The sequence below is a fragment of the Amborella trichopoda genome, chromosome 5 (assembly GCF_054954075.1).
Source record: "Amborella trichopoda isolate Santa Cruz 75 chromosome 5, AtrichopodaSantaCruz75HAP2 v2.0, whole genome shotgun sequence".
NCBI lineage: Eukaryota > Viridiplantae > Streptophyta > Magnoliopsida > Amborellales > Amborellaceae > Amborella > Amborella trichopoda.
Window position 1 is genome coordinate 4,819,714 of NC_142340.1, and position 19,084 is coordinate 4,838,797.

Genomic DNA, 19,084 nt, shown 5'->3' on the forward strand with positions numbered 1-19,084 from the left:
GACGTATGAATCGTTGAATGTGTAAATGCAGATGTGAACTACACATAAATTTCTTCCACTAACACTTTCAAAAAATTAACGTTTAAATTATTTAAAAAACGGGTAGGGGCTTGTTTTTTCCATTGAATTACTAAAAAAAAAACTACACATAAATTTCAATATATATATATATATATATATATATATATATATATATATATATATATATAGACACTCATATATTCTACGTACTTGTCGTGCCCAGATTTCAATTTTTATACTCACGTCTGCAATAAGCATCACGAATAGACACACATATCCGTTTATATGTAACATAGGATATTGCATGTTGCACTTATAGATCGAGATAGGGGAATTTCACTTATTGATTGAGATAGGGAATTTCAAAAAAATTAAAAATAAAATAAAAATAATAATAGTAATTAATATATATATATATATATATATATATATATATATATATATATATATATATATATATATATATATATATATATATATATATATATATATATATATATATATATATATAGAGAGAGAGAGAGAGAGAGAGAGAGAGGGGGGTAAGGCACGCCTTAAAATTTTATTATAACATGTAATTTTGTTGCAAAAAATTTTTAGTATTATCTTAAAATCTATTTTCATAGCTAATTAGAAAATTTTAAATTCCAAAAATGGTTAAAATCAAGTAGATCTATAAATATATGAAAATCTTGAAAATGGACGGTCTAAATAATGTGTTGCAAGATGCACTATTTCCGATATTAAAAAACCTTTTATTTTCATATTCACAGATCTCGATGTCGAGATTATTGATTAGAGGGCTTTTTCAACATTAAAACAATATTTTCGATAGATTTTTGAGGTGCATCTGTGTGATTCTATATTTTAAGGTTGCAACCTTATATAAACTTTATATATATATATATATAGTCTAAACTTCACAACCCTTCAAATTACAAAAGTTCAAGATAGAGAGAGTGAAAATTAAGAATGATCGATTGAAAGATTTCCCATGTTCAAAACTCTTTTGTATAGGATTTTTTAGGTGCACCATACTTCTATAATATAAGGATGCAAACTTACATAAAATTTTCCCTTCATTTAGAGCAACAAAACCTTGATCAATGTGAGCTCAACGGGGAGAGAGTTACAGAGAGCTGAGATGCCCAAATATGGATGTATGGATATGGAAACATAAAGCTGGGGCTATAATTTGGCATTTTTAAAAAGGAAAACTTCACATGTGGCACCACCCATACACAAAAACATGCCCCCTACTCTCACCCATATGATTTGAATAGACACTTGAAATTAAGCGGAATGTATAAAGTTAGTTCCTAAACATCTAACATTGATCAAATGGCTCAAAGTTATTTATTTTTTCATTTTTATTTTATGAATTATTCTGTACCAAAATTTGGGTTGTGTAGGGCATTTGATATTTTGGTTATTTTTCAAACAAAAATATGATTGAAATACCCTTAAAACTTATAAAGTATTTTGCTTATTTTCAATTAGATATATATTTTTTGATTTGCAAGGTGGGCTCGGATAAAGAGTAGGCAAACCCCAAATTTAATGCACAACAGATCTGTAGAAAAATTAAGAATAAAATAGTATTTAGACATGACATTATTACTCATTTATATTGAATAGCTGGCAATAGAGTTCACATATATTTTATAAGGTGTAGTTTACATGAGGTTGCAACTTTAAAAATTGCGATGATAAGTAATTTTAAAATCGAAAATTCTTAGGGTGGTTCAAAAATCTCTTTTAATCTCTAATTATAGAATTTTAAACTTTAAAAATGGTACAAATCAAACAGATCTATAAACCCTATAAATCTTGAAAATGGACAAACCATATAACATGTTGCAAGATGTACTTATTTTAAGACTTAGAATATCTTTTTTTCTCAATATCCATACATCTCAATGTCGAGATGATCAATTAGATGTTTTTCCAAAATCAAAACAACATTTTTCAAAGAATTATAGAGGTACACCTTAATTCTACATTTTAAGGTGCCAACTTTATATAAACTTCTTCCTTTTTCCTATTTTATACGTGTGGTATAAGCTTCCCCTTTTCCAAAATCCTGCGCAAAGATGTAAATATCGTAATTCATCTTAGATTTGATATATATAAGTTGGTTGGTTGCTAGGTGTTTTTTTTTTTTCTTTTTCTAATGCTAACAATATTTTGTAGATAAAGGAAAAATGATTAAATGCAGTGTACAAGCCTATGTAAAAATAATGAGTTTTCATATCTTAGATTCCACAAAATCAAACAAAAAGAAAGGGGTGTTAAAATTAAACAAAAAGAAGGGTGAGAGTAGGATGCTCAATGCTTAGATTACGGAATCAGACTAAGCTACTGTCACCTTATTTACCCTATAAGAAAGAAAAATCCACCATTACCTTCTCATTGAGTTTACTGGAAGATTCCCCATCTAGATCAAAATTTTAAAAGACCAATTTTCATCAATGTATTTTTTCATTATTTTTTTGAATGCTAACTTGGAATACAGGGAGAATGAAATCTAGATATCACGTTGTAACACCCCCCACCCTGACCACCTTTGCTTGGAGCTCGTTCTCTCAATGTATACTTCAAACTTCAAAGAAGCAAACTATCAATGCAGCCTTCCATTCAAAATGATAATGCAGATGGGGCTCCATTAACGAAACTAACTTTGCCTGTTTAAAAGCAAAAAAACTTGATTAAGTTAAAAAGGCATATCCTAATCATCCATTGAGGGGTAATTTATCTCACAAAATTTACAGAACAACACTTATAAGCATTCCTAACATTAAGATGACCTCAAGATGCAACTTCAAAGATTCACTGCACAGCATTTTACAAGCATGCCTAACATAAGGATCATTTCATGATAGAGCAGTCATTTATAACAAATTTTTCCAAGAACTCACAGAATTTGTTCAATACATGTGTTGGCATTGATAAGCAAAGATGGGATCCATGGCATAAGAAGGGGGTGTCTGCCTAGCAGCCAGTGGTATCAGAAAAATAAACCGAGAGGCCATCGGTTGGGATAGAGAGACATTGAGAACAACATCGAGCCAGCCCAGAGATAAAAGATATCAGGGAGTTCGAACTGTTGCCTATGTTAGCATGTTATCAAGATAAACTCGAGAAATTAAGGTACTCCTAGGGGCGGCATCATGAGGAGGAAGGGTTGGTCCAATCCCGGCAGAGACTCAAGGCCTTGGGCCCAAGCCTGGCCATTGCCATACATGACAAGCCAAGGCCCGGCTATTATTGGTTTAGGCTGGAAGAAGCCTGGGCCTAAGTATAGGCCCAGTTTTCTTAAGGGGTAGGGGACATAAAAGAATGCGATTTTAACTGGTATTGCTCGAACAGTGAACATGGTGAGGCCCAAGCCTGGCCATTGCCATACATGACAAGCCAAGGCCCAGCTAGGCCAATTATTGGTTTAGGCTGGAACAAGCCTGGGCCTAAGTACAGGCCCAGTTTTCTTAAGGGGTAGGGGACATAAAAGAATGTGATTTTAACTGGTATTGCTCGAACAGTGAACATGGTGAGGCCCAAGCCTGGCCATTGCGATACATGACAAGCCAAGGTCCGGCTAGGCCAATTATTGGTTTAGGCTGGAACAAGCCTGGGCCTAAGTACAGGCCCAGGTTTCTTAAGGGGTAGGGGACATAAAGGAATGTGATTTTAACTGGTATTGCTCGGACAGTAAACATGGCGAAGTACTTTGAACACCTCAACAACTATACCAACAACCTGATTTGTGCATGTATACACCTTTTAAAACAATATAAAACATACCATGAGGCTGGGGCTAATTGGCCACCTCCTGGCTCAACCTGCTACACAATTGAGCCTGAGGGCTGAGTCCAGCCTCTGAGGCGCATATCAGGGTCCCAGACATGTCCAAACTGGCCGAGGCAGGCCGGAACTCAGAGCTCATTGCCATGCCTAGAGGTATTCCCATTGAAATGGTTTTAGTTTCGTCGATTAGTCGAGAGTTGAAACCAATGAAAATCCATGCTTATACTTCCTTCCCAGAAGAACATTATAATGGAAATAGAAATACATCTTTACCTTTTCAAGTCATCGAGAGTTGGAATTACAGGTAGAAGATAATTCTTAAATTGAGAATCAAAACTCCGGTAACTTCCAGTACATCCATCCTCTTGTGCTTGAGCCACAGCAAATCTCTTAGCTTGTTCGATCATGGGGTCCCCTCGACCTTTTTGGTTTATTACAGCCTGCACAAACCTCACTCTAGAATGAACATATATACATTTAAAGGCTTAAGCTTTTTAATTCTTAAAAAGGTGTAGAGAAATCAGAGAAGTACCTCTATACCATGTGAGGAACTAGTAACTCTTCCACTCATTCCTGACGGTGAATCAAGAGCCCTGCAAAACAATGGTTAATTTCGTAACACATCTATCGGAAAGAATTGCTAAAAAGTAAGCCTCTCGACCACCTTAAAATCATTATGAATGGTTGGTAGTGAAACTATTGTTAAAAACCAAATAAATGTCTGAATCACTTTAAAATCATGGAGGATCATGCAATAATGCGAACAAAGCCAAAGCCAAACCTTGTTGCATGATTCTTACTAAATCCTCAAGGGAGACAAACTATAAATAAATAAAAAAGTAAGTGATATGCCACATACATAAATACATAGCATGTCGGAACAGTAGTCAGACATAGAGTGTCAATTGTACTGTTCGTTCCAAAGCAAACAACGGGTGCTTTGCCTCATAAGCACTGATATTTTCCTATACATCCCATGATCAAAATTGATTTTATCTAGACGTATCCAACACGAAATCCAATTTGAGAAAGGAATATGGGATTTCATCTTCTTTTGCCCTTCAAGCTGAGATCATAGACCATGCAAAATCATGCTCATACATACTTGCATGCCAAATAGAACTTGTATTCATTGTAAGCCAAATAGACAAACAAATTGAAGAGTAATAGAGACAAATCAAATTCTCAGGCCCATCTGTGTTATGAAATCTAAGAAGCTAAGAAATATGAATAATGAACAAGTGAGAAAATATTCCGTAAACATTCTCTTGTTTAATGTGTGACAATATCTTGTGAATTTGTTGATCCTCCATATTGTGATTAGAACTTACAAGATACAAAGCAGTTCAACAAATTTTTGTGGATCAATTCAGCTAATTATGTACTCTGAAAATGTGTACAAAATACAGCAGAAATTCAGCCATTGTTGAATGCATTCTTGATCCAAATATGTGATATAATGTTGACTGATTTTCTTGGAAATTGTTTGTGATCCTTCTTAATTGATTTCTTGATCATTTGATTAACCCTTTTGAGAAAAAATTGGGGCCAGTTATTGCTGAATACAGTGAGCTTGAATTTGAATGACACATAGGAGTAAGACCCGATTTATAATATGAGAGAGAGAACTCAAGAACTCGAAAATAGGGGGAAAGAGAAACAGATATTAAACATATTAAGTCTAAAACTCCGAGTATAAAAAATAACAAAAACAAGAGAAAAGAAATCCTCTAATAAATTTTGGAGTAAAAGACTGACATTTTCAATAATGGAAGAAGAGCCTCTCTATATTAATACTGTGGATTTTGGAAGACGAATAGAGAAAGGAGATGCAGAAAATATGAAAAACCTCCTCTTTCCCCTTAACTTCAAACCCCCATTAGGAAGTTGCTGCACCCGGTTTGGTAGGGTACCCAACCTTCTTTACCTCCAAAACACTGTAGAAGGTAGTGTTGCCAAACGTTGAACTCCTACAGTGAAGAAGAAATTTTGGGTTCTGGGACCCAAAATTTGTGTTGCCAAACACCCCCTAAGTAAAACAACGAAACCTACCCTAAAATGCTAAAAATAATGAAGCAAGAAACCTTAAAAACCATGAAAAAAGAGAATAAAAGCGGAGATGATGATAATGATTGATTGGTTCTTGTTGTTTGCGGAATTACACCTCAAGTTTGAATCCCTGGCACCAAGATTTAGTTACTCGGCTCGGGCCCGAGACTCAGGCCTGCTTGAGTCAAGTAACTGGAGCGAATCTAACGCGCACCGGTAGTGTATGAGACCAAAAAAGGCTAATCTTTTAAAAACTTTTGTAGAAAATAACAAAAAAGTAAAAAGCAAACTAAACTATGAACAATGTTAAAAGTCCAACAAATTTTGAAAAAAATATATAAAAGATAGAATTTGGGAAATAATGATTCATGACTGGAAACAATTTGGAAAATTCGAAATGGGGAAAATAGAAAAAGGCAGGATAAGATAAGAAAACTCATAAACCATCATCAAAAAATTCAATATTATATATAAAATATTTACACATTGATTTGGTAACCGAATTTGAACTTTGCACCAGCGTAACTCGGTGCAGTCCGAGTCCATTCGCACATGTTTTATAACCATGCCCAGTTCTGAACAGCAGTGAAACAGAAGGCCCTAAAACCCTAAAAACAATCATTAAACTAAAGAGAAAGAACCCCAAATAAATTAGACAAGAGTAAAAAGCAGGAACTGAATCAAAACCTTGACAGATGTGATCAAAAGAGTACCATCTGGAAAACCCTAAGGAACGATTAGAAAAGAGAGGATAATGTGAATTATTCAGAAATTGAAACGAAAAAATCGTACCCACTGGAGTCGATGGAGGAGCTTGTTCTCGGTTTCTCGCTGCTCGAGTGAGACGCCATATTCACTTCTCTGAAAATACTGCGAAGAACGCTTTAGTATGAATTCAGAAAACAAACTACCCCAAACGTTATTTTGAATGACATTACAGTCCTAACCTGTTGAATTATCAATGAATTGAGTTTTTGGTCTTACATGCGTCCCCTTTCAAATTGCACCTCTGAGTTGTATTTTGGATGCAAAATTTTGGGTCGTAATTTAGTTGGGATTAACCCACTTGCTTATATGAATATATGAGTTTAATAGTTCAAATTAAATTTAAGTTGATCTAACGATCACATATGTTTAGTAGTGTTTGAATTTGATTATTTTTTTTATAAATCCAAATCATTTGAAATTTTAAGTGTTTGTTCTTCTCATCAAGACGCACCAAATAAAAATATAAAAAAAATTATTCGCGAAAAGCAAAATAACCAAAATCCATCCAAAACTTTTTTAGGATATTTTGGTCAATTTATTTTATGTAAAATATTTTTTTGATAGTTTTTGAAGATTCACTTATTTATTATGAACACACGACTAAAATTTCAAGTGATTTAGATTTGTAAGAAAAAACTAAAATTCAAACACTACTGAACATCCGTAATTGTCAGATTGATCCAAATTCAATCTGAGACGTTGGGCTTATATGTTCATATGAGCTAGTGGGCTAATCCCATCTTTTTCCATATAATTTTAATAATATAGATTTAAAAATCTTCGGATCGTAATTCACAACCAACAAAATCCTTTTCGAGTCGAGGTTCTTAAAGAAAAATATGGGATGTGTTTTCTATGACTTAATCAAATATCCTACAAATAAATCATTTTTATATCATGTTTGGAGCGGTATTGACTATGATAGACCCACATATCTAGACATTTTCAAAAAGTGATTGGAAATGAGGAAAGACTTTATTCTGATTTGACAAATGACGTGGTGACTTCCCACTAAGATATTGTTCCAAGAGGTGTTTGCCAAAAGTACTAACCCATTAGCTTATGTTAAAGAGGCCAGTGGGGGTTTTTCTACTAATATTGTTTGGTCTTTTCTTTGCAGGTATAGAAGAGTTTTTGATAGATTTATTGATGAATACTAATCGCTTATGAAAATGGTTCAAAACGTTTATATCTCACCAAATAAAGAAGATTTAATCATTTGGATTCTTAATCACTTCGAAGTCTTTTCAGTTAAGTCAACCTATGATCTCATTTTTTGTGATCATAGTAGACAATTAAAAGCTGGACTTTTAATGTCGAAAAACTTCATGTGCCTTTAAAAGTACAATTATTCTTATGGATTTTGTGCCAAGATAAGCTAACTATTATTGATAACTTGAGGAAAAGGATTTCATTTTAACTAATGTTTGTATTTTTTTGCAAAGCTGATAATGAGATGGCCCAACATATTTTTTTTGATTGTCCCTTTGTGATGAATCTATGGGATTGGGCTCGTCAATGTCTAAGCCTTTCGATATATATTTCTGAAAATATAAGTCAACTTCTTCATTAATGGCTTATTCCTAGTATCTCAAAGATGAACGTAATATTGTGGAAATCAATTTGGGTGAGTATTCTTTAGTGCATATGGAAGGAAACAAATAAAAGAGTATTTGAAGGGTTGAGCACTGATACTTCAATGTTGAAATCCAATATTTTAGCACTAACAGTATATTAGTTTTCTGCACCTAAAGATGCTAAATTCAACGAAATCCAATATTTTGGCACTAGTAGCATATTGGTTTTCTATACCTAAAGATATTAAATTCATCCTAAAAAGTCATATCATTGCTAATCCTAGGGCAGTAGCTAGTTTATCTTCTCCTAGATCAAGTCAAATGGGTGATGTTTGGACACCACAACTTGTTAATTCACACAAGTTGAATTTTGATCGAAGCTCTTTTGAAAACCCAGATGCAGCGGGTTATGGTGGATTGATAAGAGACCATATGAGGCATATTATTTGTTCATATCTTGGCCCTTGCGGTGTCACTACAGTTAACGAAGCTAAAGCTAAAGGCTTTTCGAAAGGCATTAAACTCTTGTCAATAATTGAGGGAGAGAAGATCATAGAAAGGGATTCAACAAACATTACAGCTTCGAGTAAAAGCGTAGCTAATGTGTTATGGAGGTTGACTATAATTTTTATGAGATATAGGATATTCTCAAAACTATAACTGCTGAAATCCACCATTGTTACATGGAGTCGAACGTCGAGGCTAGTTGTCTTGTAAAAGGAGTACACTAATTTTAATTGGTGATTACTTCCTTCTAGTGACTTCGTGACCATCTTGCCACATGTTTTTCTTTTTATTGGAGTTATTTGACAGTGTTAAAAAAAAACAAAAGAATTTATGGGAGTTATTTGGTAATGTAAAAAAAAAAAAACAAAGAGAGATAAAGAGAGTATATTTTGGAGAAGAGCAGAGAGAGGGAGGGAGTGTATAATATTTAACAAAAAAGAAGAGGAGTATGTGTAATTCAAGTGTGATGTATATATACTTACCCAAAAAAAGTGTGATGTATATATAAGGTGTCAACTTATACTATTGAAGTAAAGCACACCCCGAGCCTAAATATGTGGTGCCTGAAAGCCTTGCCATGACATGAAAATCTATTTTTATCCTTAATTATGAAATTTAAAGCTTTAAAAATGATACATATCGAGTAAATCTACAAATAATTAAAAAAAATAAAAAAGGGACGGTCTAAATAATGCGTTAGAAGACGCACTATTTTCATGACTTAATTTTATTTTATTTTTTTGCTTTGTCACACGCATAAATGCTTCATTTTTATTTTATTTTATTCTAGAAAGAATGTGGGATTAGATCAATTGGTTGTACCTTGAGGATCCTTTCTCTCTAGAGCCTCTAAAGCCTAGCAAACACATGCCCTAGCATTAGTATTTCACAAAGGATGTGAGACATGGAAATAAGCATAGTAATTTCAAGCACTTAGGCCAGGCATAAAAAAATAATTTGCAGAAATTGTTTTGGAGCAACAGAATACTAGCATATACACCAGTCCATTGTCCACATCAAAAGACTGGAGTGGTGGGGGATGCTCATTAATGTAGATGCATATAATATTGTGTTACATAGACATGGACATGTGTATCAACGTCTTGCGCAAATACCAGTTTCAAAAATAGCAATTCTAAAATTACTTTTTCAGATATGACATGTCTAAATATTGTTTAGATAAACGAATGTGGTGCAATTTTAGATGACACAAAATCTACCTTCACAGTGATATTTCAACTAGCGTGGGCAACGGTCGGGCTTGGGCTAGGCTGGCCTTGCCCCTAGCTGCCCCGACCTAACAAGTCCAAAGAGGCCCTGACCCTATCAGAGCTGGGTTGAGCTAGATAAATAGAAAAATAAATCAAGGAAAAGTAAAGAAAAAAAAGAGAGCCGGGCTGGGCCGGACCGAACTCAACCAGCCATGTCGTGGTCCTAGCCCGGCCCCTAGGCCACATTTTGTATGTGGCCTAGGCCCTAGTTTTTTAGAGGCCAGGCCGGGCCACTTGGCCTATTGCCACCCCTAATTTCAGCAAGAAAAAAAAAAGAAGGTTAATAAGAAGTAACCAAGTTTCTTAAGTTGTCCAGAGAATCATTTTTGCCTTGTTGTTGTGTTGTTTGTGGCATATCGACATGGGCAAAAAACCATATACATGTGTGATCATGTTATGTAGCATGTAATTTGTACCCTAAACGTATCATAGTGTTGCCTTCTTTATAACCAATTTCATCCTCGGAAATCTTTTACATTTTCGTCTTTATCAATGTGGGGTCTCTCTCTCTCCTATCATCATCCACCTCCATCAGTGGCAGCACATTAGGGTTCTTGACCACTTGAGCCAGAGTAGATTGTCCCTGCCAAAGATGGCAGAAACCTCATGGCCATGCAGGCCACAGGGTTCACAACAAGATTCAAACTAATAATATTCATGAGCATAAACTATTCTCTCAAAAAAAAAGAAAAAATTCATGAGCATAAACTGAATACAATAAGAAAACCATAAACATTGGAATGAATTTACACGAATTTTCAGATGTGGTCACATTTGGATCAGTAGAGTTCTTCAGGACTGATTCACATCTTGGATTCTAATTATCCCTCTTAATCTAACCAACTAGTTCACGATCAGGATCAAACAACAGTTTTAATCCATTATCACACATACTATGCTTGAAGTATGCTCCTATAACATATACACAACTTATAAAGCACTCCTATAACATATACACAGCATGCTTGAAGTATGCTCCTATAACATATTCTTCAGGACTGATTCACATCTTGGATTCTAATTATCCCTCTTAATCTAACCAACTAGTTCACGATCAGGATCAAACAACAGTTTTAATCCATTATCACACATACTATGCTTGAAGTATGCTCCTATAACATATACACAACTTATAAATATACAAGCATAAGCATATCAGGGGCATATTCAAAAGGCAATAGACATTGCCAACAAGTGAAATCACATTCAATAAATAAAACATCTAGGATTTACAAAAAAAAAGTGCTAGTCCAGATCAAAATTCTGTCCCATAATCCAAATAATGCGATGGACCTTATATCTGATGCCTCCAATGCATTTTCATGTGAAAACAGCTTGATAATCGGCATGGAAAACACAATTCATGAAAACACCACTCAAATCCAATTCCACCAAAATGATTTCTGGATCAAAAAGCCACATCGTTAACCATGACCTTTGTGGTGGAAAAAAATTAACACTGTTGTATCATTTTGTGACCACCTTGTTTATGCAGATTCCTGCAGTACAAGTAGGCGGCTAGGTGCTTCATAAATCATGTTACCTAGGGCATAAAACATGAGCACGCCATGTAGGCCCGTTCTTAATGGAACACATTGTAACCATGAGACCATCGTAGAACTCCAAAGTAGCAATTTGGAAACTGAGCACAATATGAACTTGCTCAGTGCTCCCCCAAACCCGGCAGCTTTGATAAAAACACATTTACCATGCCGAATATGCCCTTGGTCTTTTCTGTCGGGTCTAAGTTGCCATATTCCACATTTGATCACATAACTATTTGCAACTATTTTGTTTTAACACTGATATATAATCCAACTATCCCACAAGATGAGTAGTTACACTTGTTCAAAACAGGGGATCATATTCCACATTTGATCACACAACTATTTGCAACTATTTTGTTTTAATACTGATATATAATCCACCAATCACACAAGATGAGTTGTTACACTTGCTCAAAACAGGGGATCAGATCCAAGGCAAAACATTGACCTGAACATGCATGAATGGTGCTCCTCCTAATGTAGCTCCGTACATATGCAGATCAGTTAACATGAAGCATGATGAAAAATAAAGTAGAACATACATATAAAACATTTGCAGTATAAAGCACATTTGTAAAGTAGACAGAGCATGTTAAGAGCAAATAAAAATTTTGGGTGAAAAGTACTAAAAGGGCATCATCATAAACCAATTCAACTTCTGCATCATCTAAATGCCTTACCCACTCACAATCCCATCTCAAGTATCTTTTTTCTAAACACAACATCCACCACACCCTTTTGAACAGAATATTTACCAAAACCTTGGGTATGGGTCACCTACCCATGAAACTGTAGAGAGATAAGTTCCCACTTTCACTCCCTTCCTAACCATATTATAAAAATGATTCTTCGCCTTTGCATTCTTATAGGTTATAGCTGTTTAATTTTCATAAATCACATCAACAGGTTCAGTAAAAAGTATAGATCACATGAGAGGCCCAGCATCCTCTTTGACTTTAAATATTTCATTTTGGTATGTTCTATCAGTTTGGACAAAATTTATAGTTTTGTACCTCATCAAAACCATATAAACTACTCCAAAAGGCATACTTCAAGTCAAACAGAGTGCACGGACTTTCTCAAAAAAAAAAAAAAAAGGTAGAAAATGCTAAATTAAATGCTTGGATAAAACATAAGTAGGAATACCTAATTTGGATGTTTGGATAGATAGTTGAGCTGAAATAATCAAAAGTTCTTGATTGTCATATAATATTTTCATGTCAATTCATCCTTGGAGTAGCACTAGAAAGGAACTAGTACATAAAGATATCAGAATCATGAAAATAATCTAAAACTCATTTCAAATAAATTCAGCACTTTTTATGTTCCATGAGTTACAACAAGAGTGCCAGTTTTCTTCTCGTTTGAGAACAGCGGGGAAGAGATAGAAATGCCCAATCGGGAAAAGAAACATTTCAAAACCAAGACAAGATATTATTCCTGGCTTCTTATAAATAATGGAGGATGGAAAATTTACAACTACAATCCAGCTTCGAAGCAAAAACCAGTGAACATATGATACAGAGGATCCACCATAAAAGGCAAGGAGTCCACCCAGTGCCAACAATATTGTGCAATATTGTAGATTGCAATGCATGGAAACTTCTTACTAGCAAAGTAGATGAGACTGCCATGGCCAACACATTTAACTCGTCGAGAAGGCGTTCTCAAAAAGAAATTGCAGAAATCTTCAGGCAATCGACCAATCATTTCCCACTCCATCAGTGAATTATTTAGCTTCCCTATCCCAATCTCCTTGGTGATTCCATGGCTTCCTAATCCCCCTATCATAACCAACCTGTTCTTATGATCCATAAGTCTAACTTCTGTAAGATGTTCAGGCATTTGAGCCTTTAAAGTGAACCAGTGTCTTGATCGAATATTGAAAGCTACAATTGAACAAGATAATTGGTCTAGGATACAGTACAAAACCCCATTACTGATGGCTTTCCATGGAGAGAGAGGATAATTCACAGGAAAGCTCCAGCTCTGGACCCACAATCTCATTTCAGAGTTATAAACTTTTGCAGTGAGAACAAAGCCACCCAATTCTTCAGAAACCAGTTCTGATCCCACTAAAACTACCATAAAAGACCCAGAAGTTTTCTCTCTAAAAAGTCCTGAAACAAGGAAGAAATGTCGAAAATAATTGCTGGGTAGAGAGATTTCACTGAATGATTTCGAAATTGGGTTGCAAACATATAGCCGAAAACCAATTGGGGCTTTGCAGAGCATGCAAAGAACCCCATCCCCAGTGGCAATTGGCCTCCATGGAGATGGGAGAAACTGGAATGAAACACAAATCCATGGCTGATTAATCTCCGAGAGAGTTTCAGATTGGAGACTGCAAAATTGAGAGGAATTTATATATGATTTCCATGATTTGCATACAAGCTCAGATCTTACAATTGTTGAAACAGGCAACCATGACAAAACCCTGAATATAATGTCATCAGGAAGGCCACCCCAAATTCTGTTATCCATTGAACTGGTCTCTTTTGAATCAATTTCTTCTCCATGGCTGCAAATTCTGTTATTTCCTGTGAATTGTGGTTTATTATTGGTCTCTTTTGAATCAATTTCTTCGCTACGGTGCAAATTCTCTTATTTCCTGTGAATTGTGGTTTATTTACACCAGTAATGTGCTCAAAGATCATAATTTTATCCATTAGAATTGGAAACAAGCTAAAGGTAATGCCAAATTTAATCAAAACAAGGACATCACCAGATATAACAGTGGATAATGGAATCCGATGCCAGGTAGAGAGGTGAGTTTCTCACCTAGTTACGCAAGAGAAGCTTATGCGCTTGGAGAGGGAAAGTTGAGGTTCTTCTTCCGTGAGATTTTGCTGGTTTTATTGAAGAGAGAGATAGAGACGAGAGAGGAGAGATGACGGCATAAAATAGAGACAGAGGGCTCAAAGGCATCATTTTGGAAATGTGGGCGGCGAAGCCGCATATGAGAGAGAGAGAGGAATTCTGATGCATTTATTAGGGAGATAAAAGGAATCAATGTGCTTTATATTGGGCGGAGGCTCTAAAGAATCAAAGGAAGGCGCACCTTTAAATAGTGCCAAAATATGTTCTTCACTGTAGAATCTTTATGATGGTTTGGAAATTATTTTAATCTTTAATTATAAAATTTAAAGTTAAAAAGTAGTGTAGATCGAACCGATCTATAAACATTTAAAAATCTAAAGAATTATCAGTCTAAATAATATTTTACAAGATATATTATTTTCAAGACTTGAAATCTATTATGGGTCATATCTTTGCATTTTGAGGTCGAAATGGGTTTTTTTATCATCGAAACAACTTTTTGAATGAATTATTGTGGTGTGCATTGGATGGGGTCTCACCTTTATATAAACTTTCTCCATTTATATATGGTGAGGCTTGTTTATTTGTAAATAGAGGCGCACCACAAATATGTACTGAAAATTGAAGTTTTGGTACAAAGATGCAGTTAATGGTAAGAAAGAAGAGAAATTTTCCCTCATTTGTGAGATAATATAGCCTTCGGACTTTGAAAGGACAAGTAAATACTTCCTAAATTTTTAAATAAGTTGATTTGGATCTTGAAAAAATAATTTATGGTCTTGGCTTCCAATCTTGAACTGCCGAAGTCAAAGCTTCATGTCTTAACTTCAAATTTTCAAAATATGAAGCTAAGATTTGTTTTCTCACTTTGGACTTTAAAAGTGCAAAGTGGGGCCATTTCGAAATTTTAAAAAAGACAAAAGGAATGTGAACTTAGAACACAAAAATCTAAAGAAATTTTCATACTTTAGAGGAACATAAGCTTTAATTTCTCAGGGAAGAAAGTAAACAAAACCTACAGTAGCACCTCTTCTCGAAAGGCAAGGTTTAACAACAATTCCATGAATCATCCATTGATGTACATCTATTTATGTGGGTTTCTAACACTAAGCATGCAAACAGGGGAGCATATTGTACATTTACTCCCATGGTAAAAGAGCTACATAAGGGTTGATCATACCTTCCTTAACTGTACCTTGGCAGTTGCTTTGTGAGATTGGCTTGCCTGTTTGTCCAATTAGTGTGGACCTTTGCGAAAGGATATCCCTAATCTACTACAAAAATTTAGAGCCCTCCTTTCGCACCGTTGGGAATCAATCTTTGGAGGGTTACTGTTGCAACCTCTCTTCTGAATATATGAAAAGAGAGAAACCTGAGAACCTTCGAAAGATGATCTAGAGATTTCCCTACTCTTGGTACTACAATTCAGAGAACCATTATGACTTGGGCTTATGCCTCTCTCTCTCACTGTGTGCGGTGCGTTGATTATATCTCCCTTAACTGTACCTTTGCAGTTGTTTTGTGGGATTGGCTTGCCTGAGTTCAATTAGTATGGACTTTGGCCACAGGATGTCCCTAATCTACTACAGTAGATTTGGAACCCTCCTTCCGCACCGTTGGGAATCAATCTCTAGAGGATTACTGTTGCAGCCTCTCTTTGGAATCTACGGAAAGAGAAAAACCTGAGAACCTTTGAAGGACGAGTTAAAGACTTCCCCACTCTTTGTTCTACAATTCAGAGAACCATTGTGACTTGGGCCTATGCATGTCTCTCATTGTCTGCAGTGCCGAATATACTACTCTTCTCACATTTCAAAGTTCTTTTGTTTTTAGGAAGAGTCGTGTTCGACTTTGTCGGGTTTGGACGAAGCCTCCTGAGGGTTGGCTTAAACTCAATTTTAACGGTAGTGTTAGGGAACAACTTTTTGGATTTGGAGATATGTTTCGGGACCATAATATCCCTATTATGGTACGCTTCACACCTACGAGATCAAAGAAGTAGAGCTTTGAGCTGTGAAGATGGGTGTGTCTAGGCTTGATCAGTCGCACCATAATATTATTATTGAAGGTGTCTTCGTCAATGTTATCACGTGGTGCCTGAAGCCGGATATCATACCTTGGAGGCTTAGTGCAGTCATGGATAAAATTCTTATGTCTCTCAAGGGACGAGATACATCTTTTCTTCATGTACATCGCAGCTCCAACTCTGATGCGGATCTCCTGGCTAAGAGGGCTACTGCTCCCTAACGACAGCTATGGTTTTAGCTTTTTGCCTATTTGTGTTCCTTTTTTTCTTGTCCTTTTGTTTTCTTTCTTTTCTTTTTCTTTTCCTATTATAACCTTTCATTATCTTAATGAATTATTGTACTTATTCAAAAAAAAAAAAAGCTACATAAGATCCTTCTAAAAACCTATTGTGGCTTTCAAAACATTGTGCACTAATTCCTCCGGACAATGGAATTGCTTGAAAAAATGTTAGTACTTTTAGGTTTGAAAAGTACTGAGGTGTATTTCAAAAGGATGCAGTTTCTATAAGGCCTAGATTTTACAGAAACAAAGTAAAACTTCATCTCAAATCCTTGTCCTGAAGGTACTATGGGGATAAAAAATCTCCATAATGGCTCTAAAATCAATTTCCAACACTGATTATGAAATTTAAAGCTAAAAAAATAATACAAATTTTGTAGATCCGCGAACACTTGTTTTTAGGGCATAATGGATGGTCTAGATAATGTTTAATAATAGCACCATTAAAATCTCAATTTTTGTTTCACAACCATAATAGACAAGGCTGAGATGATCGATTTGAAGGTTTTCCAAATCCAAAAGTGAGTTTTGAGGTGATGCTTTACTTGTTTTTATAGCCCCATAGCCTTATCATGACATTTTCCATTTCAAAATGATATCTCTTTAGTTGGTAAATTCCCTAACAGTTAATGATGGTCCCAAGTTGGGGTTGTCTCAGGTGGGAAGCCAACGTAAACTTTTGCTGCAATTTCCACTGCTCATGCTAGGGCATTCCTAGTAAATGCTTATGGTCTTATTGATAGTATGGCTTTTAATAAAGCTTAATATCATAACAAGATTCGTGTAACATATCCCAAATAGTTGGGATAAGACTCTGATGATGATGATGATGATCTCTTTAGTTCCATAGTATTTTGAAAAATATAAAGCCTTGAAAACTATATTTTGTTTTATTTGTAGAGAGAGAAGTGATAGGTTATTTTAAAGATGTGAATGAGAAAAATCATATTTAAATATGTGGATATCATTTTCACTTATGTTTCAAGAATCAACGGGAGAGAAGGCCTATGCAAAGCGCATGTAGCACACGTGTGAACGTGCAAGAAAACGTGATGGTGCACTTTGACATGCAAACTTGCATGTCAAAGGCAGTGTGTCCACCACTGTGAAAACTAATTGAATGCGATAGGCGTGAAGGTTGGGTGGTAATTGTTAAACACATGTGCGTGATGACCGTTAGGAGATCTGGCCCATGGTTGTAGCTATTGAACGGCCTCATCCAATGGTTACTAATTGTTGATGGTGATTGTTGGTTTTCCAACCATCACAGGCCATACTGAACAGTTGCAATGTTTCAAGCAATTTAAAAAAAAACGGATTGATAAAACGGACCGTCTACCCTCAATCCAAGTTTAGGTCGGATGGATAGGTGATCTAGATCGTGCTTGAATCATTCGGATCGATGATCCAAAATAAAAGAAATAAAATTAAAATTGATATAGAGGTCTATGGGATGGGGATTTTGGGGGACCACAAAAGACATAAGAAAAGCTTAAAGAAAAAAAAAAAAAAAAAGGTGAAAAATGGTGTTTTAGGGGGAGAACCGGGCCAGGACCAATATACAATTCCATAATCGATTCAGTCCCTACTAATTCCGCATCCAGATAAGTAACCCAAATAAAAAATTGTTGACTTCTAAAACACTAGTTATAAGTGATAAGTCACTTCGAAAGGCAATCAAAACCTTTATATATGGGCTCCTTTTTCCCATTTTTGAGATTATTTTACTCTCTCTATCTACCTGTTTTCTCATTCTCTAATTCCGAATATATTTCTAGCTCTAAAACAATACAACTCTGGTGTATACAGTGCCCTTCTTGTTTGTATACATAGAGCCCAAAAGCAAATTTGAAATTTTTTTAGTTTCTTGTATTTTGACGAGAAATTTGTTCTTTTGAATAAATTTGCTCAATTTATGTATATTGATTACAATGCACAAAAAGAACAAGCTTGATAAAGCACTCTCCTCAATAACAATAAATAGTTCATAAACTTTTCACTTATGTTTCAAGAATCAACGGGAGAGAAGGCCTATGCAAAGCGCATGTAGCACACGTGTGTACGTGCAAGGAAACGTGATGGTGCACTTTGACATGCAAACTTGCATTGGCACATAGGGCGCCCATCGCCTGAGCATTTGCACTGGTCATGGAAATGAGTTTTCGGCACGGTAGGCAGTGTGTCCACCACTGTGAAAACTAATTGAATGCGATAGGCGTGAAGGTTGGGTGGTAATTGTTAAACACATGTGCGTGATGACCGTTAGGAGATCTGGCCCATGGTTGTAGCTATTGAACGGCCTCATCCAATGGTTACTAATTGTTGATGGTAATTGTTGGCTTTCCAACCATCACAGGCCATACTGAACAGTTGCAATGTTTCAAGCAATTTAAAAAAAAAACGGGTCGATAAA

General features: G+C 35.4%; 2 protein-coding genes across 5 annotated transcripts; both read right to left on the reverse strand.

The window, feature by feature from the left end:
• Nucleotides 1-2,483: 2,483 nt before the first annotated feature.
• Nucleotides 2,484-14,558, reverse strand: LOC18443461 (uncharacterized). 4 transcript variants are annotated; one of them, XR_016055706.1, is made up of 7 exons: nucleotides 14,326-14,558; nucleotides 9,549-9,582; nucleotides 6,667-6,735; nucleotides 4,358-4,418; nucleotides 4,099-4,265; nucleotides 3,823-3,972; nucleotides 2,484-2,705 (listed from the first exon to the last, which is right to left on the reverse strand). XR_016055706.1 is itself a non-coding variant. In XM_088867027.1 (6 exons), the coding sequence occupies exons 3-6, from the start codon at nucleotides 6,723-6,725 to the stop codon at nucleotides 3,954-3,956; spliced, it is 306 nt and encodes a 101-aa protein (XP_088723153.1). In that variant the 5' UTR covers nucleotides 6,726-6,735; nucleotides 9,549-9,582; nucleotides 14,326-14,558; the 3' UTR covers nucleotides 2,484-3,953. The 4 variants fall into 4 exon arrangements, 2 of the variants coding, with proteins under 2 accessions (XP_088723153.1, XP_088723154.1); XM_088867027.1 differs by having other exon boundaries at nucleotides 2,484-3,972; XM_088867028.1 differs by lacking the exon at nucleotides 3,823-3,972 and having other exon boundaries at nucleotides 14,326-14,553.
• Nucleotides 13,024-14,028, reverse strand: LOC105421363 (F-box/kelch-repeat protein At5g15710-like). Its single transcript, XM_011628508.3, has one exon. It carries the CDS (start codon nucleotides 14,026-14,028, stop codon nucleotides 13,024-13,026), a length of 1,005 nt encoding a protein of 334 aa, XP_011626810.1.
• Nucleotides 14,559-19,084: the final 4,526 nt, after the last annotated feature.

Coding starts and splice junctions, on each gene's coding strand:
- LOC105421363 (XM_011628508.3), bottom strand. CDS start 14,028: ATGGATAACAGAATTTGGGGTGGCCTTCCTGATGACATTATATTCAGG.
- LOC18443461 (XM_088867027.1), bottom strand. CDS start 6,725: ATGGCGTCTCACTCGAGCAGCGAGAAACCGAGAACAAGCTCCTCCATC. Junction 4,419..6,666: donor TCCTCCATCGACTCCAGTGG/GTACGATTTTTT, acceptor ATTGTTTTGCAG/GGCTCTTGATTCACCGTCAG. Junction 4,266..4,357: donor GTTCCTCACATGGTATAGAG/GTACTTCTCTGA, acceptor AGGTTTGTGCAG/GCTGTAATAAACCAAAAAGG.